This window comes from Hyalella azteca, unplaced genomic scaffold (genome assembly GCF_000764305.2).
Source record: "Hyalella azteca isolate HAZT.00-mixed unplaced genomic scaffold, Hazt_2.0.2 contig3508, whole genome shotgun sequence".
NCBI classification, from domain to species: domain Eukaryota; kingdom Metazoa; phylum Arthropoda; class Malacostraca; order Amphipoda; family Hyalellidae; genus Hyalella; species Hyalella azteca.
This window is the reverse complement of record NW_025933756.1, coordinates 137,079-160,313: the sequence shown is the minus strand read 5'-3', so window position 1 is coordinate 160,313 and position 23,235 is coordinate 137,079. Positions and strand designations below refer to the sequence as shown.

Here is a 23,235-nt window from a genome sequence, read left to right as displayed (position 1 = left end):
ATTGATGTGATATTACCATACTCATGAACATGCCACTGCAGGCTGCAGCCACTGAGCATTGACAACAACCTTGTCCATTGCAAGCTTCATATCAGTAGCCATACAGTACTTTTCTGTATCTTTAAGCTTGCAGGATGGCTTGTAATTTCACACTATTTTAATTGGGTCAAGAGAATTCACTATAACAAAAAAAGATTGTGAAAAAACTAGGGTAAACGCGGTATATTCCGACATCATGGGTAATTCTGACACCTCTCTAGTTTTTCCTTTATATTAAGCTTTGTTTTAGTTCCATGCGTTTGTTGATGGTTAAAATAGTGACCTCATACATTTGCGCGTCAAACTACTGCCAAAACACTTGGTTTGGGCCATCTAGCGGGAAAATGTTGAGATCCAAAGAGAGACGGTGCATGACACCCAATGAGATCATCAAAAAATGTGTCAAAGTTGACAGTTGACCTTGCTCTACCAAATAGTAATAAACTGTTTGTGTAGAAAGAATATTATGGTTTGAGACTTTTAAATACGTCTGTGAATATATTAGGAATCCTTTAAGTATACTTGTATTTGCTGATTTCATGTGGTAAATAAATTAATAGATGATCAAGTTGAGAAACAGATTTAGACACATAAAAACTAATTCTGACACAACTTGAATTGGACACACAAAGCTCGTTCCAAGCTGTGTGCAAAAATTAAAATTTTCTTAATTAAAAGCTTAATAACTGTTAATTAAAAGCCTAACCAAGTAGTGCTCTATATTCAATAGTGTTCTAATTCAAAGCCGTGTTGTATTCCAATACAGCTCACACAGCGATCGGAATTCGAACACGTGGATGTCGGAATTACGTATTAGTACAATTTGAAGCGCGGTTGGGTTGGAATACGTCTCACCACGTGCCGAATATAGTCACACACAGTGTTGGAATACAAGGATTTGGTAGGTTTGCATTCTAAAGGCTTTTAAATAAATATGGCAACATTTTGTGACGTTTCATTGTTGCTGGCGCGTAGTACGGTGTTTTGAGAGTCACGTAAAGCAAACAGAACTTGAGTCAGAGTAACGCATACGGTTATTTTTTTTAAAGTTTTTCACTTATCAATGCGTCCTTAATGTGTCGGAATATACCGCGTTTACCCTACCTGAATCACAAAAGAATATTTTAGTGACAACCATAATATTTTTGAGATATAAATCATAGTATAGGTGAATTATTATTTTTTTTACATTGCCTGGTGCACAATTTTGTGATGACCAATAATTCATTAATTTTTTGTTAAGTGACATTTTTTTGGCTGGGTATGGTAAATATACCTACCTACCTAGGGGTAAACGCGGTATATTCCGACATCGTGGGTAATTCCGTCACCTCTCTAGTTTTTCCTTTATATTAAGCTTTGTTTTAGTTCCATGCATTCGTTGATGGTTGAAATGGTGATGTCATACATTTGCGTGTCAAACTACTGCTAAAAAACTAGGTCTTGGCCATCTAGCAGGAAAATATTGAGATCCAAAGGGAGACAATGCACGCTACCCAGTGAGATCATCGAAAAATGAGTCAAATTTGACAGTTGACCTTGCTCTACCAAATAGTGAATAACTGTTTTTATAGGAAGAATATTATGGTTTGAGACTTTTAAATACGTCTGTGAATATATTAGGAATCCTTTAAGTATACTTGTATTCGCTGATTTCAAGTGGTAAATAAATTAATAGATGATTAAGTTGAGAAATGGATTTAGACACATGAAAACTAATTCTGTCACAACTTGAATTGGACACACACAGATCGTTCCAAGCTGTGTACAAAAATTAAAATTTGCTTAATTAAAAGCTTAATAGTTAATTAAAAGCGTAATTAAGTAGTGTTCAATATTCATTAGTGTTCTAATTCAAAGCCGTGTTGTATTTCAATACAGCTCACACAGCGAACGGAATTCAAACATGTGGATGACGGCATTACGTATCAGTAGAATTTGAAGCGCGGACCGTCACGGACGGAATACGCCTCACCACGTGCCGAATATAGCCACACACAGTGACGGAATATAGGGATTTGGTACCTAGGTTTGCATCCTAAAGGCTTTTAAATAAATATGGCAACATTTTGTGACGTTTCGTTGTTGCTGACGCGTAGTGCGGTGTTTTGAGAGTCACATAAAGCAAACGCCTACCAGAACTTGAGTAATGCATATGGTTATTTTTTTATAGTTTTTCATTTCTCGATGCGTCCTTAATGTGACGCATAGTGGCAAAGCAGCAATTTTTTTAGACTCTTCCTCAAGTTCGTTTTTGAGTCCTATAAGTAGACTAGAAAGTATCTTGTATACCAGCATTTTCATGCATAAGAAATTGATTAAAATATTGAGTAGATGAGGAAATTAAAAATGAACTGATTCTAAAAAATCTCTGGTTTGCCACTATGATAGTTTCGCAACTGTTTCATTCATCCGTTAAATAAAATATTCTTTGAATTGAAGCTTATTGTGACGGAATATACCGCGTTTACCCTAATCAAAATTTTTTTGTTGTCAATTGATTTTTTGTTAACTGGAGCCTTTGCTAATCCACAATCCACATTCTACTGTAAATGCATTTTTAGTGCCTAGTGGTGTCCCTTATTACCCGATCCTGCAGAAATGGCCACCATTTTTACAACACTTCTCTTCAACTTCACTTCTTGTTGTTTGTCTGCTACAAATCTTGTAGAGAGTTGTAGTAGCCCTAATCAAAATTTCATACAGTTACACTTCTAGCTACCTACTTCCTAGAGGCTAGGTATCTTATCGATCTGAAATTTTGCACACTTGTGTAGCCTAGTAAGTTGTGTAAAGTTTGAGACAATGCATGAATCAAATGTCAAAATAAATGATTTTGAAAATTAAAAAAAATATATTTCCCAATATTAAAAAATTTGAAAAAATAATTTTGTCAGCTACAAATCTTCTACCTAGTCTCTAGATTAGTTCAAGCTAGCCTAACAGACCTATTTGACAATTGACACACTTTTAAGGCTAGGCTACCTCTACCTGTCTAATTGATCTGAAATTTTGCACACTCATGTCATGTGAACTGTGAAGCCAGAGGCAAAGCATGAAGATGAATCCATTAACAGAATAAATAATTAAATAAAATTATAAACCTATTAAAAAATTTTATAGCCTAAATCAAAAAATAGAAAACTCAATTTTTTAATATTCGAAAATTAAATGAGAAATTCATTGTACCTAATTTTTAAACGTATATATTATTTTTGGAATGAAGATACTGTGCAAATTCTGTTTCCTATTCACGTTTTCAAGCCCAACACCAGTGTCCCATGTGCAACTTTTATAATTTATGTAACTAAAATTTTTTGATAAGGCAAATATGTTTTTTTGCTACAGACATTAGCACAGAGGTGTACTAGGTATGATTCCAAAATATCCACACTTTCTTTCCCCCAGGGTTTTTTTAGGTGTACCGACGTACCGTACTAGGTAACCGTAGTAAAATTATGATTTCTTCACTTGCGTTATGCTAGGCCTATCCCGTATGGCCGTATCCATCATACTTTGCTGGTCTATTTATAGGATTTAAAATTAAACTTGTAAGGGTCTAAAAAAATGTCTGATTTGCAACTATGCCGGCCTGTAATGACCGAAAATGGCCAGATTCAAGGACGTTTTTGGCTTTTCGTTCAGGTTCAATTAACGGCTGGCTTACATTACCTACCTAATTCAAGAGGACTGATGAACACAATAGTTTAATTCACGTCTGACGGTCTAAAATTAACTGACGAACAAGATTAAGGTGAAGTCTTCAACTTAATATATATAACCGTGAAGATTTCAGGATTTACGATTAGTGGATTACTGAACATGGCGTAACACAGTAGGCTAACATGTCTTATCTATTTTCATAAACTGCAATAAATGAATCTATTATTACAAAAAATTAAGCTGTCTGATTAAAACCAATGAGAAAAATTATTCTTTCTCCTCAAAATACAGTTTGGGACAAAATTCTTTCAAAATTTTTGTCCCAAAAATACAATACATTTTGGATCTAAAACGCTGCCTCGTACCTACATTTTGATATTGAACCACACTATTGAAATACTTGGCAAGTGGTTCGTACCATTACCGAACTCAGGATAGAATGTGCTAAATGCACGTACTTCTAATGGCAAATATTGCTCAATCTCACCGATTCGACACTTCAGCGAACTCGCGTGCGAACTGGCCTGCGAACTCGAATGCAAACCTAACTTCATTTTCACTGAATCGACACTTCTCCGGACCCGCCTGCGGACTCAGCTCAACCGAAGGACTCATAACTCCTACAATACTGAACGGATTTGCTTGAATTTTGGAATATAAGTAGTTATTATTGATACGCTGCGGCAGGAATTATTGCAGTTTCTTACATCAGTCTTAACGCACCACAACTTGCAAAAGGCTTTATTTGTCGAATTAAAAATCCAATTGTATTATTTAGACGTCTATTTAGAGCCTTACTGATTTTCGGATTGAATTCAAGTGTGCATCAGATAAAAAAAAAAAAAGATCTCAAAAGTCGGAGAATATTCGGATGTAATATAATCATTTCTTCGTCTCAAACTTTGACATTGAGATGTTTTTTCTATAGTATCCTAATAAATTTACGTAATTTTGTATTTTTTCTAAAATACATGCATTGTTTTTGCTATTTGGCGATATGAATTCGTTTGTACTTCCTCGGGTAGTGAGAAAGTACGATCTCTTACTTTTTCAGGTATCAATGCAGCTGCAGCTCTACACTACTTAAAATTAATAGCTAATCAAAGTAATAGCAATTATAATTAGTTTCGGTAACAATTGCTGTCGATTATTCATTCATTATAGTAACTATGATCTACACTGAGACGGAATGTCGAACGATTAACGCAAAAAGATCGGCGCTAATCTGACACTAGGCCGTGCTGATCCTGCTGCATAATCATTGTCACAATGGCTAGCGATTTTAGATGGTAAGGCCCGGAGCCCCGGATGGTAGTTACCGTTAATAAGAATGTTTATTTTGACTATAGATTATAGAATTATGTATGTAATAATGCTTCTTGTTGGTAATTTTGTTTAAATTTATAAACTTGGGATTGAATTAATTTTTATGTTTTGATGTAGGCCATCTAGGTTTTGATGACAGTAAAAGGAAACCTTATAAAGAGTCAGACAATTTTTCTAGTATTAATCATTTAATGTGCACTGACAGACTGACTGAGTGTGAGTGACCACTGACCAGCATTTTTCATCAGTTTTTCATTTTTACTTTCAGCTTATTGCTTAGTAGGCTATTAGTAAGCTGTGACCAGTAGGCAGTAGCTACATAGGTATAGTCTACCTAGGTTAGGGACTTGTGGTCTCTGCATTGTCTCCTAAATTGATTAAAATTAAAACTGGTAAAAATTAAACTAGAATTCCACCCAGGGCCAGCAAGCATACCTACCAGTTCTGCACTTCAAAATTATTTATCAATTTTGCCATTCTGGTGTTGAGGTGTTCAGTCCAGTGTCCCCAGATCCAGAAGCATCTTAATATTATCTTGTTAAAAATAATTGTTTGATATGTGTATAGCTAGGCTACCTATCATTTGGGAAAATTGGGCAACCTATGAAATATGAATGAGATGAAATAACCAGTGCTTGCAGACTGCAGTAAATTTCACCCATTTTTATGGCTCTTACCACTACGGCACTACCAGGCATGGAACTGGAATACCTATATTTACTCTTAGCTTAGCTGTGATGAGAGCTATCCCACCATTTTTGGAGTCGCAATATTTCTGCTTGATGTTGATGAAATAGCTCCTATCATCTTATAATGCTAATAAAACTTCATAATCAGGCAGCAGGCATTTACAAATGTATAAAAAAATTTATCATTTTGGAGCTGCAAAATTCCAAATTAGAAATAAGTAGAAAAATAACAACATGGCCCATGCGGCATGTCCAATTTATTTTTTAAAAGAGCTCATTTTGCCTTTAATTTTACAAAATTGCTTGTAAAAGAATAGTTTGTACATGTGGTTTTTTGAAAATGTTCCCAATATTTCAGATTGGCGGGTACTAGTGTATTTTAACCCTATTCTGCCTGCAATTTCAATTGGTTGAGAAGTTATTGAAATTTATTATGAGTTTACTAATAAATACTATGATCTATTAAGATTAAAGTTTTATTTCAAGTTAATAGATTTGTTTTTAACTTTGAAAAAGTTATATATAATTATATTAAAGCTATATAAATTAGAATTAGGTTTAAATTATATATACTTTGTTTATAGTATATATATATGCTGTTCATACTACATGTCTTTCTGTAGCTATTTATTTTTAACATATAAATAAATATGCTGTAAATCAGGTCAGATATGCATTTTTATAAAATAGAGGCATTTAAAAGGATATCAAAGCTACAAAAATCTTGATAGAAGGTCTTATTTTATCTTGGTTTTGAAATCTATTGCTCAAAACAAATCAAGTACGGTATCAATAGAAGGCAAGTACCTATTTCAAAATATTTGCAATTCATGAGTCCTTGACGATAGGTAGATGATGTTTATTAAAGTAGCTTTTCTTTGAGAGAATTCTTCTAACATATTACTGGTTTGAATTAGAAGCAAAAATATATTGTATGTGTTCTATACTGTCTCTAATGCTAGGTACCTACTGCAGATGAAAGAACAGAAATAGAATACCATATCTTACATTATCAGCAAGTCTAATTTAATACTCATACTTTATTTTCAATTATTACATGTGTAATTACTAAACAATCACAATACTAAAATAGGATTTTATTTGTTGTTTAACATTTTTAATGTATTCTGTGTACTGTGCAGGTTAGTGAAGGAGCGTGATTGGAATTTGGAAGTTTCTACATCCAAACCAGTGCCTGTCAAAAATCATCCATTGAGCTCCCAGCACTCAATTGCTGTGCCAAACAAGTTCCTAGGCTTGCCTGCTCTGCCTACTGAGTGCCCATTGGACCCGCTTTCTTTGGCCGATGGTAATTCCTTTATTGATTCAAAAACAAAAACACCCACAATTCTCCATGAAGCTCAACCAAGAAGTACCTCTGACTTGTTTAATTTCAATGAAGAGCTGAAACAGCTTTGGACTGACTTGATTAACGAGTTGAACTCGTCATGCAGTACAAATGCTAATGTTTTGGTGTCAGCTTATCTTCCTCCACCTGAACATTTGTGCAATGATGGATCAAGTGACCAAGGGTCAGCAACTCCAGCTCCTGCTGCTGTTGTAGGACCCAATGTCAAGACAAGTAAGTTTAAAAATTTTCAGTAATATTGGCTCTCATGAATATATAAATTCCATGAAATAGAAATATCAATTCCACATAATATATATATTATTTTAAGGTACCGGTAGTACAGTAAACTACATGCACTATATTTGTTACTTCTATTTTCACCTTTTAGTTTTACTATCAGTCTATGCAGAAACTTGTGGTAATTATGCATATACTGATGTATAAATTTAGATATTTCTCATAATCATTAATGAAGTGCTGCATAGTACTAGTTACATACTTTTCTAATTACAGTTTAAGCTCTTGCAAGAAAATCCTAATCATTATTGGAAACAAAAGAGATTAGATGTCTGCAGTTGAAGGTATAGGCTGAATCTTTGCAGGATACTGGCTTCTGAATGTATTAAATGAAAAATAACATAAATTTTACACCAGGTTTAACAGGAAGACAATGCATCGCATGGCGCTTGAAGCAGCTGGAGCTACACGAAGGTGGCAAGAGTGCCATATCTGCTGCAGCATCTGCGGCCAGTGTTGGGTTCACCAATCATCAGTTCTCAGAGTGGCTGGCTGCTGCTAAAACTCACCTCCAAGCTCTCTGGACTGCTGACAAACGTTCCTTAGCTCTCAAGCTTACCATTCAGGTTTTACTTTTATCATGATTATCTATGGCCAAAATATAACCTGCTATTTCAACAGTTAATCATGTGGGAAAGCATCATTTAATAGTGAAAAAACTCTTTGAATATCCTTTTGGATCACTTGTCTTGTTGCTGGATTTTTAAAATACTCTTGCATTACAAATCATCTTGTTGAATATCGAGATTTAAATTACTCCAGTATATATTAGTCTTGCATAGGTACTATTAAACTACATGCACATGTTATGCACATGTATTCATGTTAAAATCTTAGGAAAGTTCTCATATTGTTTAATCAACAATTTTTGTACAATTTTTCCATGTTTTATTCTCCAAATTTTGTTAATTGTTTGTTTATGTTGAAGTAATAAAAAAATGTATTTCATTATTTGATATTAAGCAAACATACCATATGTCAATAATTATTCTCTGTTTCTGATTATATAAAAACTCACTTGTGTATATATTAGATTATAATTTAAACTCTTGCTTCCAGTGTGTGCGATTTCTGTCCATGTTGGGCCCTCCTGAGTTCTACGGGACAAAGTTTGTGCTCATCACTGACCTTCTTGATACTTTGGCTGACTTAGTCCAAGGCCGAGTGTCAGGGTGAGTTTTTCAGTGCTTCTCATTTCCTTAGGGTAAAAAGTTGGCAATATGTCAAAATCCAGAAAAAAGTCGCCACAATTTTTGGGGACATTTCCCCAGAGCACCATTTTGAGATGGCGTGTTTGCTTGGCCAGAGCCGACGTTTTCGACCCATGTCACCTCAAGTAGCTTCAATTGAATTTTTGCACACACAGATAGCTTCTGTGGTTTCAATTTCAGTTTTACTCGGGTACTGTGAGTGTGATAAAGATAACTTAGAGAAGAGTCTGAAGAGATAGAGATAACTTAGAAGATAACTTCTTCTTGTTTTGCTTGAGAAAAATAAATAAATTGGATTGAAATTTGAATTGAATTGGTATTGCACATGCTTTTTCATGAACGAGCAACACTATATTTTTACTTACTTCAGCATTTACGAACTAGCACTGGAGACTTGAATATTGTACAATTAAAATATTGAATAAACCGATTCCACTGATTTACAACTGACAATATTATTTTTTGCTTGTTTGAGCAGCAACAAGCTGGCGCTTGAGACTGGCCGCAACTGGCTGAGTAAGATTGCCTCCATCAGAGAGCTGCTGCCTCGGCTCTACCTTCAGGCAGCTTTACTGCCTGTGTCGGCCCTTTTGTCTCAGAGGTATTTTCAGTCTTTCCAAAACTTTGATTATAATTCTATAGGTATTTATTTCTATGCCTCTTATGAATTATGCTCTCACTTTTTTTTCAAGTTCCCACTTTTCTGTTGGTTTTAAATTCTTTGTCTCTTATTTATTTAGCTTGCACTCCGATGGGTGTTTTTTTTTATTTGACAATTATACCATTTGTATTGAATTCTATACCTCTTATCTATTATGTTCCACTGTTTTTTTCCCCAAGTTGACAATTGTTAGATAGGTACTGTAATTCTGGCCATTTATTTGTTCAGACTGGGTGTTTTTAAATCAACTCTCTGCCCTAACACACGTCATCTTTTTGTACACTTTGATCTAAACTTGCCAAATATATATCACTTTCTGCTTTTTTATACAAACGAATGCATTTTCATGTTAAATTTTATGCAATTCGCTGTCTTGCAGTAACATTCTACTTGATCATCTTTTGCCTAATTTATAAAACGGCCCTTCTTTGCCAATGAACATGTGCAGCGAGTATGAAAGCACCCTAGGCTGCATATTTGGAGGGGCTCGCGGTGTGAGCGATGGAGTCGTGAATGCTTTCCTCAGGATTTATTCCCTTCGTAAAGCTGCTGCTACCCGTGGTGTCAGACCACAGACAAATGGTGTGCCCTACTCTGATGCCCAAATTAAGATATCAATACAAGAAGCTGTGGCTGCTCTGCAGTGGGTGAGAAATTTCTTATTACTTCAAGATGAATGAAGTATAACAAATCTCAAAAATGATTAAGGTGTAACGCTCATGTTTAGTTATTATGATCATCTGCATATATATGGTGTAACGCTGGATATATTTGGATATATTTGGTGTAACGCTCATGTTTAGTTATTATGATCATTTGGATGTGCAAGATGATTGACTTAGGTTAACTTTTGGCAAGTAACTACTGTAAAAATTTCGTTAGAATTCTCAAGGTTGCTTTAATCAATGGACCGAAGACATGAGAATCTAAAAGCAAGGAAAAAATTGTTAGCAATGAAAAATTATTTTATGAATATACTGTCTTGACAGAGCTGGAGCAATGATGACACCTGCTCGGATGGCGATTGGCAACATCGATCCAGGCTGATCCAACCTCTGCTCCTTTATGCCATGAAGCTCTTCGCACTCACGCCTGCTGCCCTGGTGAAAAATTATACTTTTGAGATGAATAATATAAAAATTATTTTTGAAAGTATAGTTGGCTTTTTTTTTGCAATGCACGTGACTTGCACTTAATTAAGAAAGTAAGCCAAAACTGGTTTGGTATTGTTTCACCTATCAGTGCCGCGTGAAATTGTATTAACATTTAACAGCCATCATTGGTCATGATGATTGTCATTCATTGGAACGTAGAGGGTTATTAATGAAAAAAATTATATTCTAAAGTGACAACTTCTTTGATTTGTTATAACTATTTTGCCTTCTGGTTGTAGTATTCGCAGAGCGAATGAATTACTGCTGTGCATTTTCTATTCAGGACGAGACCGTGTGCAAGGACTTCTTGCGACCCCCAGGCATGGGCAGCGACAAGGGGCCAAGCAAGATTGAGTGCAGCAGCAGTGCATCCACTCTGCAGTTCTCTGTGCTGTGCAGTGCACTGCAAGCTTTGCCGCCACAAGCTTTTGCTGTGCCTCTTGCCCACAGCATCGCTCAACTCACGGCCCTACGTCAGACTCAGGGTCTGTAAACCTATTGCACGTTTTATTTTCATTGGGAATTGTTCAACTTATGCGAATTTGCGCTGCGTAGTCGTGCTGAGTACTGAAGAACAGGAGAAAAAATGTGATTAGGCATTAAAGAGAAAGTAATCTTTATTTTCCTTCCATTTTTTTTTGCAAATTTATGGCTGTTGTTTGATGACCAGAGTATATATTAATAATAATAATGGTTTCAGCATTTATTAATCCGCAGGCCTGTCGCCGATTCTTAACAGCGCTAAATATTCACAGCTTGTTTCGGCCTTGAACACGCAACTCACTGCTCCAATTTTGCTTTGCTTAACCGCCCGTCCTCCTCGCCAATGCTAACCAGAAACTGGCGCACAGAGCTGAGATCGAACCCGCACCTCTCTGCTCCAATCGTGGTCTTCTGAACTCTAAACACTGGACATCCCTGGGGCTGGGATTGTTTTAAAAATTCAATTACCAGATTAGTTGAAATTTTATTGAAGTTTTAATTTTCATTACTTTCTTTTCATAATAAATTTAGAAACAGTGATCGCATTTGTTCTTAAGGAATGAGCTTCATTCAAGTCAGCTCCTTGTTTTTTTTTTTTCTGGTTGCATCGCGATGGTATTTACATTTAACTTTTTTGACATTGCACATGCCAAATCAGCTCGAGCGCCGCGTAACAATACCTGGAAATACTGCTGCCTGGACATACCAGCATACGGACACACGCCAGAGCCATAATTTTTTACTACCGTACGAATATTATTTTCAAGAACTACCGTTTGTTTTGTACTTTTCCATCGCCAAGTTCTATATACATTTGGACGGCAGGTGCATGGAGCAACAGCTGCGTGCCAACTCACTTGTATTGTTCTTTTTCATTACGAAGTTTTGTATACATTTGCACGACAGGTGCGAGGATTTACAGCTGCGTGCTAACTCATTTGTATTGTTCTTTTTCATTACGAAGTTTTATATACATACATTTGCACGACAGGTGCCAGGATATACTACAGCTGCGTGCTAACTCACTTGTTTTGTTTTTTCCATCACGAAGTACAATATATTCATCTATATGGCACTTCATCCATATACGAAGTACTATAAGCTTCTGTACGGCAGGTGCGTGGAGCAACAGTTGGTGCAGCTGCGTGCTGACTCACCTCGCCGACCGTCTGCTCCTGCTGGGACCAGTCAGTGGCGTCGCCCTAGTACCGTTGCTGGCCGCCGTACTGCCACTACTTCAGCCCATGGAAATCGAGTGCTACCTCACTGCTGCTACCCCGTGGCTTGCGTTTGCTGCCATACATTGCTCTGTAAGTGCCTGCAGTCTATGCAAATGTTGTTAGAATATACATAAAAATTTCATATATTATGCCAGTGCTTGCATAAATTTTGTTGTTAGTTTTATCCATGCCAGTAGTAGGTAGTTTTTATTTTAGTATTATAGATTGAAAGTTTATCGAATATAGCCAAGTTATTTTCCAAATTAAGAATTTTCCGAACAGATTTTCGCCGGTTGCGGGCTTGGAGTTGCTGTTGCGACACATGGTGCGCCAAAATATTATTGACTGTTTCAGGTTGCAGACATGGAGTCGCTGTTGCGTCACATGGTTCGTCGTGTCACGACAGCAGACAGTGTGCCTGCTGCCCTGCTGGTCGCGATGCTCAGAGGCGTGCTAGAGCGTGCCACGTCTGCAGTCTGCTACACGGTAAACTGACTCTTTTTCTCCACCTGAATCAACGGTTTGACCGTTACTATTGTTTTGTACTTCCCTCACCCCAATGAGCGTTCTAACTGCGGAAAATTTTTATTTTCCTCGCACTAATTGATAATTTAACTAATAAGACTGTAACTGCTTGCTTTGCACATCGTAATCGGTCTCTAACCGCTATTAATTCTTGCTAACTTCCTCCCCCTAATCAACAATCGTTGTCTCTTCTTCCTTTCCTTATGTTTTCTAACCGCAATAAATTATGGAGATTTTCCATAACCTAATCGACCACTATACCAGTTTACCGTTATTTAAGCCTTAATTAGACAATTTTTTTGTATCTTACATGTGCTTTGACGCAGTTTATACTGCCATAGGTTTTATAGGCGATGACTCTTAGCTTTGACACCCTTAAATGAGTCTTAGTGATATTGACATTCCTAGATATATTACTATCAGTTCAGTATTTGAACAGTATTTTTTGCGTAATGTTCAACATGCGGTTCTTACTTAATTGTTCACAATGGGTTCCCTGCTCCACATCACATTTTTTGTGCAATCATCCACGAAATTTTTTTATTAGGCCATTCACAATACTACATGTTGCTGTCTTCAATAGTTTACAATGTGTCATTCATGTCGGCATGTTATTCGGGTTGGTAACGTGTACTTCGTGTTGGCTACTTGTTAGTTGTGTTGGCAAGTGTCATTTGTGTCTGTGATGTACGTATTATTCGTGTTGAAAAGTCTTATTAATGTTGCAGGAGAGCATGCTGGCGCTGCTGGCAGTAGCGCAGTCGTGCTGCAGTGATGCAGCCCTGCTGTCACAGCTGCTTGGTTCAGTGCTGCTGCACAATGCAGCGCCGCTCACAAGCGCTCCACTCGTCCAGCAACTTCTCGCTCTCGCCGAAGCTGTGCACAACAGCCACTCGTTAGTGTCATTTTTTGCTTCAGGAGTTGAGTCAATTAATGCTCATTGAAATCGATCATATAAGATACCGTGGTTTATCCTCTCTCTGGAGGCGTTGTTGGTGTTGTTTTTTTTTTACCGACAAACCTGCAACAGGGGGGGGGTGTTGCTTTACACTTACAGCTATGCAACTGTAGGCGTTCTAGAAACGGCTAACTACCAAAAAAATGAAGTGCAACTGAGATCTGTTCCTCGATCGCCCCTAAAATTCACATTCCTATTATGTCGGCACTCATAATTTTATTTACTTCATCCGTGTTTTTCTGCAGTTTGCTAACCACAGAAGACGAACGTCGTCTGCTGAGTCAGCTCGTCTCGACGGTGATTCAGCGCGTGACGTTCCACGATCCTGAGGAGCAGTTGGGTGTGCTGGTGGCCGTGCGCGCTGCCTTCCCTCAGTTACACTCCGTGCTGGTCGCACTCGTCCACGCTGCATGCAGTCTTCTTGTCAGAACTGCTCGGCTCAGGTATAGCTCACAATGTATTGTTCAGTGTGAGCCTATTATTGGAAGAAACCACATTTATTGACGTGAATTTAACTGTTAATATTTGGGTCAACACCAGCAATCTGATCTTTGAACCACTCCCAAGCTGTTCAAATTCAACAACTGGTGATTGAATTTTAGTGGAATAATTCATTAATGGACTGAAGATCGGAAATGATTTTAAAAAATTTGAATTCTATAGCTGGGCAAAAATTACTTAAGGCTCTTCATAAGCCTCATAATACGAGTACAAAAGCATTGATGTTCGTCACAAACGGTATGAGTGGTTAAATGTTGTTTATTAGGATTTTAATTCTCCCTTTACATCACAGCCGCAACGGTCGGGTGAACGTGAGCTTGGCTCGATCGTGCGTGGCGTTTAGCTTCATCAGCATAGCGTCGCTGGAGTGTCCGGCGCAGAGACTGCGACTGTACCTGCTAACCGCCTCTGTGGCCCGTCAGCACGCTGCTCATGGCCAAGGTAAGCGCCATGCACCACAAAAGATCTTTAAAAAAAGATGGGAATTCGGCGTTCGATAATTTTTACAAGTCGAAATCGAAGCAATAATGCAAAATATTTCAGAATTTTGTGCTTGAAACTTGAAGAAAGTGTTGATTGAATAATTTGCTGACAATTAAACGCATAATTATTTTTTCTTTTCCTAATGCACACTTATGTTATTTATGGGTTCGATCGTCCTATTAAAAACTATTCATCTACATGTTCATGAATTGATTAAAATAATTGAAAACAAGGACATTTTTAGGCATCTTCCTCAATGCTTTATATTTACTGAACATGAACTTCTCCAGATGGTCTTTAAAGCTATGGAAACAACCTGCCAAGAAACCCCACAGAATTGTTCGTAGAATGAAAAATTTACCAGGTTCTTGATGATTGCGAATATTACGCCATTTTATTACGGGTGAAGGGAACTTTGTTCATCTTAAGCGCTGTCAGAAATAATTTTCTCATTATAAAAGTTTGTTAATTTGTTGCAGCTGACAGTTGTTTGAAGGCCAGCATCCGGGACCTGAATGTGTGCCTTAATTCGCCGTCCCCACCCTGCCCCACGGGGGACTGCTGGGCTCACTGCTCCCCAACATCGTGGGTGGGGGCGATCGCGGGGGCTCTTGTGGGAACCCCCAATCCCCCCACATCCTCCAGTGGGGTCTACCTCATCAGGGGGCTCGTGCAGGCTGTCATGTCGGGGTCTAGGCCTGCTGATGCCACCAGCATCATGGTATATAATATTTATTAATAATTTCATTATTTTCTTTACTTCGTGTAGATTTGGATTCTCGAGGTTATTTTACTTTTTTAGTCCTAGTAGTTGACTGTAAAATAGATTTACAATTAACGTATCTTCTTTCGTATTATTTTATCGACTATTCTATGACATTTCTTCTTTTTTGGCCATAGGTGGAACCACTAAGCTACTTTGTAATTTTGCCGTGGCTATGGCATTTCAGGATTTTGAGTCTTTGTTATTGATAAGAGACTTGCGTTTCCAGAAAATATCAAAGTATTCTGCCTGCTGACGAAGTCATTGATTGTATCTAACTCTATTATATACTTGCCGAAACTAGTTTTTCAAGTCAAGTGAACACTTTTCTCAATATCGCTGCTTTTTACCAGATTCGCGGGAATTTTTTGTGACGGGATAATATTATCCCTTTATTCAAAGGGATTGCAAGTAAATGGCATGATTGCAATGTAAAACAAAGCATATTTGTATGAAAGTTTGGAGATTAAGCATTAGTATTATATTGTTCTCAAAAACTTATGCATCGCTGCTTAATGGTGAATAGAATTTGAAGGTCGATGTAATAGATAAACTCAAAGTTTAGTCAGTTATTTACCTGAGATTACAATATTGTTGATATTAAAAAAATATCGCTGGAAATATCTAACAGAATAATCAGGCTTTCAAAGCAAAATGTCTAATTATTCTTCGTTTGGTTCAGGTTTGGTGTCAGGCTCTGAACTGTGCGTGTGGTGCTTGTCAGAGCAGTCCTGTGTACGCGCCTGCCACTGTAGAGCCGCTGCTGCTCTGTGGTGCTTCTCCCGAGCAGCGTGCAGAAGCAGAGCAGCTGTGTGAGCAGTTACTGCAGCACGTCTGCCACGCATGCTCGTCTGTCAGGGTCAGACATATCATCTTTAAGAAGTTATTTCTTTACTCAATGTTACCTTGATGACAGAGTTGGTTGGAACACTTGCCCTGTGCCGTTCTATGCGGCACAGAGCGAAATTCTATGATATTAGAGCGTGGCTGTTGTCATTGGTTTTATCCGTCTGTTTCCCTTAGCTCGATGGGCTCGGAAAGCAGCGATTTAATTCCTAGCATCTTTGATTATGGTTTATATATAATGAATGAAAGGGGTTTACCCACTTATGAGGTCATTCACATCAATTACTCCTTAAGTATTAATTCAATTTTGATCAACGATTACTAATTAATTGAAAAATGACCAAGTTCTCAATAATATTACTACACGAAATACTCGTTTCCGTTGTTCGAAGAGCATTTCAAATGAAATCCCATATATATTTGTAAATATCTGTCTAGAATCTAGCCACGAATCGAGACATTAAATCTTCATATTCAATTAAAACTTGCCCGATATAGGTTGATATTGTCTCTTGACAATCCCATCAGTTTGGCTGAGCATCCACACTTATGTTTGTGTCATAATTCATAGATTATTTTTCTCAGAAGCAAACAATTGTTTTGTATTTAAGAATACGTGTTACTTACAACCGGTTGTGTTGGTAACGGATATATTACCAACCTATGGATATGGGTTTAATGAGGTACTTGAATAAGTCTTAACCGGGATGTTCTAAATATAATGTAACTCAGTACTCACTGCAGTGAGTGACAGAGAGTACTTTTTTTCGTCGACGAAAACGTGAAGTCACGGACGGACGGACAGACGGACATGGCGAGCACAATAGTGCATTTTTCCATAAATGAGAAAATGCGCTATAAATGCACTAACGAGCCCACTGCCACCAACAGAACGGTGCTGAGTATAGCGGTGCGGCAAGCCAGGCGCTACTTACCGTCAGTTGCTGGCTGGCCTCCAAAGCTCACTCGCCCTCATTCACCTCTGCCCTAGCGCCACTCTGGAGTCTCCTGCAGCGAAACCCTCAGCAGGTATTACCCCATAACGTTTTACTGTCGATTAAATCTCCTAGATACGTTTTTCAGGAATCAGCACGAAATAATCACAAACAAGGGAGCAACGTGTATTTCATTGTGCTCGCGAGAAGTAGGCTAGGCATTTAGTCTACCGTCAACATGTTTGAAAATGGTGCTAAAAATATCTTTTGCTTATTCTTGAACATGTATATTCAGAAATAATTGGATCATATAAAGAAAACAAACACAAATTAACTAAATCTTCCTATCAAAGTCACGTTATGGATGTATTTGTCAACAATTCTCTGAAAAATTATTTGACTATGAAACGTCGATGGAGTGAGTATCAAGGTCAGATCTCAGCGATGTTGGCTACATATGTGCTCATAACCAATCGAAGAGAAAAAAACGGGCGTCTGGATTAGACTGAGTATTTAGAGACAACCTTCACTCTTCGACGTACAGCGAAAGAGAAATTAGTATCAGAAGGCAGAATAAGCTTGTTTCAACATGATGAATGTTGTTACATTCGAAACGTCGTTAATAAAGTGATATTACCCCCTTGAACCTGCATTTTGATCAACTAATGTCATCTGAAGAATATTGTTCGACCCTGAAAATTTAAATTGACGAATTCTCTGGCCATTAACCATCCGTGTCGAAAGAGAAATATGCACAATTACGGAATTTTATTGAACATTCGTAGTATAGATAATACTTAACATACCATTAGGTTTTACCGGCGTTGCCTGCTGAAATTTACAATCATTGCAAGTTGAAAATCTCGCTATTTCGAAATCTGGGCTTACCAACTCCCATCATCATTCTTATCCAGTTAATAATTTTGAAATTAAAGGACCAAAATTGAATAAAGAGTCGACTAAACTATCATCCTAAGTCTTACTGTAATATTGCATCAAAATTTACCGTTTTATATCACAGAAATCTACCTATAAATAAAAACGAGATTTTTTCGGTGATAATAATACTACATAACTACCGTGGATACGATAAGTATCAGCGTGGATATTTACAGTGTCAGGCGTCAAACACTCACAAGTAAAGCTTGACTAATATAATAAATTCGAAACCGACCATCCTCAAGTTTGATTAGAAAAAACCCAGCCTCTAGAACAAACTAATTCTTGTATTTCCATGTTGGAGACACTTATTATATAACGTGCTTCACTATTTAATTTTAATAATATTATTTCACAAGAATATTTTCCACGTTTTCGCTGTTATGGCTCGCCAAATAAGATGTATAAGAAAAATGTTTTGGTCCCGTAACAGTAATATCGCAATAATGCCTATCCCAGTTCCGTATTGATCGTTTGATTAGTTGGCTAGTAAGCCATAGGAATGTGATGATAACTATACAGTACAGTATACATGAAAAAAAATCTATCATGTAAAATAGGAAGTTGCAAAATTAGTTGTCTGTATATCGTCTTGAATGAACAGATATTCGTTAGCAAAAGAGATCGAATCATTCATGATAATGTGTTTTTTTTTCTAGGCTCATGTGCTACGGTGGCTGCAGCAGCGTTTCTCGTCACCCGTGTTGCGATAACGACAATCATCTACCTAACGAGCAAGCGAACAATGACTGGATAAATATAACTCTTCATTGAGGGCTTGAACTGTGAGGCCTCCGCTCACCGTTATTCCTATTACCGCGATATAGGCTGTGACATGTGCCAAAGATTCTTGTTACTGGTATTCTCTAGTGTGCCAACATGATTATTACTGTTTTTATCAAGTGTGTGGACCGCGATATTTTCAATTTTATCCAATTTATAAACGGAAATTTTTCTTAATAATAATCATAAATTATAATTTCGTGATTTATTATCCTGACATTTACTATGACCATAACGTTTGGTTAGGACCTGTCCTTCATTTACCTTTCGGTGAGAAAGTTCTTCACTTGTCAGTAGCTTTGGTTGCCCGCTGTCACTGATTCGCAAATCATTGCGTTTATTCTTGCTCCTCGGACGCTGCATCCTTCATCTTGGTATTCTGTACTTCCTGGACCGTCTTCTGCCTTCTGTCAATTTCACCAGTCGTAATTTGTTGAAAATCTAAAACGTCCGCAGACAACAAATGCACGAGTTCGTCTGCTGACAACGCCATTCTATCCGGCGCCATCTTTAGGAGCAGACTGTGAAGATGGTGCTGACCTGTAGTGAGCATTTTACCAACATTAATCACACTTTTCCATCAAGAAATGTTATCGCAAATGAATAATCGTTTTACTCACCTACGACACAGAACGATAAGTGTTATTTGTATTCAATGCAATGATTAACATGTCATCCGCAAGACCAGTCAGTATAGTCTATGATGAAGAATACATTGCTGTCATTGCATAAAATGTTCAAGGGCTGTGCAACAGCCGCATTTATAAATCCTGCTTTATTAAACCCGTAGCAACAACAAAACGAAGACGTGGAGAATGAAATTATTACACATGAACCAAAATCTCACCACCTGGAAGAAGAACGCCTCGTGTATGGGGCAGGTCACTTGGTAATGAGTCCGGGCCCTGTTCAGTAGATATGCCCTCCGTGAGCCTGGCATTATCCTCACGCATAGAACTCAATAATTGGTGATGGTGGGAATGACGGGCTGCCATCAAACCATCCAGCAGGGAGCGACTTGAAGGTGTTGCAGAATTCCCTTGAACTCTGTCCAGTTTCTGCTGCAGACGGTCCAAGTATGCGCTGGAGTCATCCAGAGCAACATAATTTCCTGGAATGTGATTTGACAGATGGCAACATCAGATTCTGTAATTAATTTATATTGTATTGTTAATACATGGCGTGATGAGCAAGCATGACTTCTCAACATGATCACCGGAACAAAGAATTTATGTCCTACGGGCATTTTCACAGGCATGCATCTTGTTGGTGTGAGCCTATGAACCAAATTGAAACGAAAATAAAAATTTGAACAAAGCTTCATGAAAATGATGTGATTTTGCTGACATATTTTACATTTCTTCCTGCAATATCTTTCCACTTGTGAAAAAAATAAAATTTCTATAGTGAATGCTATTTTTTATATGATATTTGGCTCTTTGTGCAAAATGAAGACTAGAAGCTTGAAATTGATTTAATCTCATTTATATTTAGTTCCTGCAAGAGTTTGGTTAAAAGGCTCACTAGATACCTAGTTAAATAACAATAAAATTGACTTACCAATAAATTTTGAAAAAATTTCTTACCTTCAATTGATTGGATGTGGGACTCTATAAAATTATCTTCAAAGTGCTGAGTAGCTGTACCAGAATCCATACTGAGCTTCATGTTGGCAATAGGGCCGCCTGTACTTTCCATGGAATAACCCCATGGATCAGGCTCTGACACCATATTGTATATTACCGTAGAATAGCAGCTATTATGGAGCAGAATTATTTAGCTAAAATCTTATTTTAAAATAAATTTGGAATCTTGTGGCTTGATTAGGCACTTTTGTTTACTATTAGAGGAGAGATAATTCAGCTACCAGAAATCTTGTGGCTCCAAAAAAGGCAAGACAGCTCATGTTGTGGCATGGAAAGTAGACATAGGTAGGTATTCCACGCATTTAGCACCCTCACTCAATAGTATAGTTTTATCAACAATTGGTCAATTAGCCCACTGGAAAATACATATTTAAAAATAGATAAGTCTTTCTCATAGGTGGGATTTGGTATGAAATATATTTACCTTTAGAGCTGCAGCTAGAGAGGTAGAGCTCTCCTGGCCCTGCCATTTACTGAACATGAGAATCATGGCATTTCAGGAATCTCAGCAAGATTCCTAAAAGATGAATTACCTACTGTATAATTGTTAACAAAAGTACACAATTCAGCTACAAGATTTGAAATCTATTAAAAATTTGGCACTTTCAAGTCACAAGATTAGATTTTAGTAATAAGTAGTAGAAAAATTCCAATTCTAGGTCTGTGGGTGGGATAGGTAGTAAGAAATGTTTAATTTATCTGAGCTTATTAGCCCTGACAGACAGTAGACAGTAATTTTCTTGCACATTATGGTGCTAAAAAATTCACACTACCTACTTAAATTATCTCTCACCTAATTATTATTAAAATGCACAATCAAGCCATGACCCATAAAGTTTACTAAAATCCATAATTTTGCCATTCTGGACTATGGCGAATGGGGCAGAAGCTACCAACGAATAAAGCAAAAACCTTCATTACTCTGCAACTTTGCCTACTTTCTTCTTCAAAAAATAATTAAAATAACACATTTAGCCTCTAGAGGGCCATGTGGGCAGCAAAAAATGTTCTCACTTGCCACTATGCACTCGGCAGCAGCACACATGCGCAACTTGGCACCAGAGTGCCAGTGGACAACCTACTGCAGTGCAGTACAAGTCACCACACTGACCACAGCATGAGACATGAGTTATTGAGTGACCCATGATGGCTTGAAACAATGAAGATTACTGATCATTACTCCTTAATATGGAAAAAAATTATCACAATGTATTTGATTATGTTGAAAATGCAATAGGCTACAATAGAATGTTATTACCAACAGCTCATTGAGCTCAAAGCAAGAGCTCAGGAAGAAGCAAATGGCAAAGAGATCTACAGAGTGCTATGAGCCTATGACATTTCTTCAAAATGTTGGAGGACTGTCCCTTATTACCCTGCCCGTCCCGGCGTCCCCGTCCGGCCGTCCCTCATTAGTCATTACCCCATTTGACCGTAGCCACCATAGTAGGTAGCCTACAATTAAACTTATTTGCAGTATTTAATTAGCCAATTAGGCCAACATCATTCTCATAACTGACTTCTAATTAGGTATAGGACTTTTTCATCTTATAAGTAGAATAGTAAGTCTATCTGTCTAGTCTAGGTACCTATCACTATCAGTCCTATCTTGGATACCTACCAGCATTAGCCTGCCATAAATCACTATCAGTATAAGATATTGATGAAACTATTGAGTAGATGAGGAAATCTAAAAACTTATTCTAATAAATATCTGGTTTGCCGCCCACAATTGAGCCTGAGTCATTGAGAATTTGAGTGCCGCTAGCCCGGGGCCCCGGACTATCTGAGTATCTCTCGTAACATTTTCTGTACTATATCTTCTCCCCGACCCCAATTTCGCTCGTCCTCTGCCACAGGGCCCCATTAATTTTATACGAGTACATATCACGTGACAGATAGCCGCTAGAAATGCCTAACGTTGTACTTTCTGACTCCCACGTTCCAACTTTCTCACACTTGCAGTGACAGGTCAGGACACAGGTCACTCTTTCGCTGGACGTGGTCAGCTGGTCACAGTCTCACTCGCAGACTGTTTGGACTTTGGTGATGAAGTGATCATTAACGGCAGCTGTCCGCGAAATTTTTTCGCTGTTTTGCGGACGCCCTTTAGTATTTTAGTAAGATAGTATTTTGATGCTGTATTAGACGCACGAAAATCAAACTTACTTCATTCGATATCAAACTTACTTCATTCGATAAGTTTTGTATGATAACTCAAGTCGCTCGATCAGTTTTGTATGATGATAATTCAGGCTAATCTAACGTGGCGGGCTAACAAGGCGTAAAAGGCTAACAAAAATTGTCTGTTTAACTACGCTGTCAATGAGCATGGATACCATATTAAAGGACTCTTTGTGAATTAATTGCTACGACATTAAACTCTCAAAGGAACAAAGTATGATTCCATTTTTATGGATTCGATTGTTCAATGGATTAAGTTTCCTGTGCTAAGTGCTCTAAGAGTAAATATTACAAGGGTGATTTTTGCTGTATGAGAATTACGAAATAGTAAAAATGATATGATATTTGAATTTAAATTTGTTTTTTTTATGTGTATAGTATGTCTGATAAGTCGGCAGAAGCATTCTCCTCTTTCGTAACAGATTCGTTATTTTAAATTAAATCAAATAAATTGTATACATCAATGCACAAAATTTTTAACGCAATTTTTTGATCGAATTAAACGATTCAATTCACATGATTAAATCAAAAGTCATATAAAGTATATTTATTTAATATCCATGCTTTTAATTACATCG

The 23,235-nt window shown here is 37.4% G+C and overlaps 2 protein-coding genes across 4 annotated transcripts; one reads left to right on the top strand and one right to left on the bottom strand.

Annotated features, from left to right (window-relative positions):
* Positions 1 to 4,734: 4,734 nt before the first annotated feature.
* On the top strand, positions 4,735 to 18,979 carry LOC108675785 (VPS35 endosomal protein-sorting factor-like). Of its 2 annotated transcripts, XM_047879635.1 has the most exons (18): positions 4,735 to 4,991; positions 6,860 to 7,085; positions 7,116 to 7,299; positions 7,723 to 7,931; positions 8,425 to 8,537; positions 9,055 to 9,177; positions 9,686 to 9,884; positions 10,227 to 10,340; positions 10,675 to 10,876; positions 11,991 to 12,184; positions 12,449 to 12,580; positions 13,348 to 13,514; positions 13,823 to 14,020; positions 14,371 to 14,519; positions 15,041 to 15,282; positions 16,007 to 16,183; positions 17,062 to 17,199; positions 18,704 to 18,979. In XM_047879635.1, exons 1-18 carry the CDS (start codon positions 4,972 to 4,974, stop codon positions 18,755 to 18,757), a joined length of 2,841 nt encoding a protein of 946 aa, XP_047735591.1. In that variant the 5' UTR covers positions 4,735 to 4,971; the 3' UTR covers positions 18,758 to 18,979. The 2 variants fall into 2 exon arrangements, with proteins under 2 accessions (XP_047735591.1, XP_018019302.1); XM_018163813.2 differs by having other exon boundaries at positions 6,860 to 7,299.
* Positions 18,977 to 21,555, bottom strand: LOC108675787. Of its 2 annotated transcripts, none has more exons than XM_018163814.2 (3): positions 20,414 to 21,555; positions 19,675 to 19,938; positions 18,977 to 19,367 (listed from the first exon to the last, which is right to left on the bottom strand). In XM_018163814.2, the coding sequence occupies exons 1-3, from the start codon at positions 20,556 to 20,558 to the stop codon at positions 19,165 to 19,167; spliced, it is 612 nt and encodes a 203-aa protein (XP_018019303.1). In that variant the 5' UTR covers positions 20,559 to 21,555; the 3' UTR covers positions 18,977 to 19,164. The 2 variants fall into 2 exon arrangements, with proteins under 2 accessions (XP_018019303.1, XP_018019304.1); XM_018163815.2 differs by having other exon boundaries at positions 19,678 to 19,938.
* Positions 21,556 to 23,235: the final 1,680 nt, after the last annotated feature.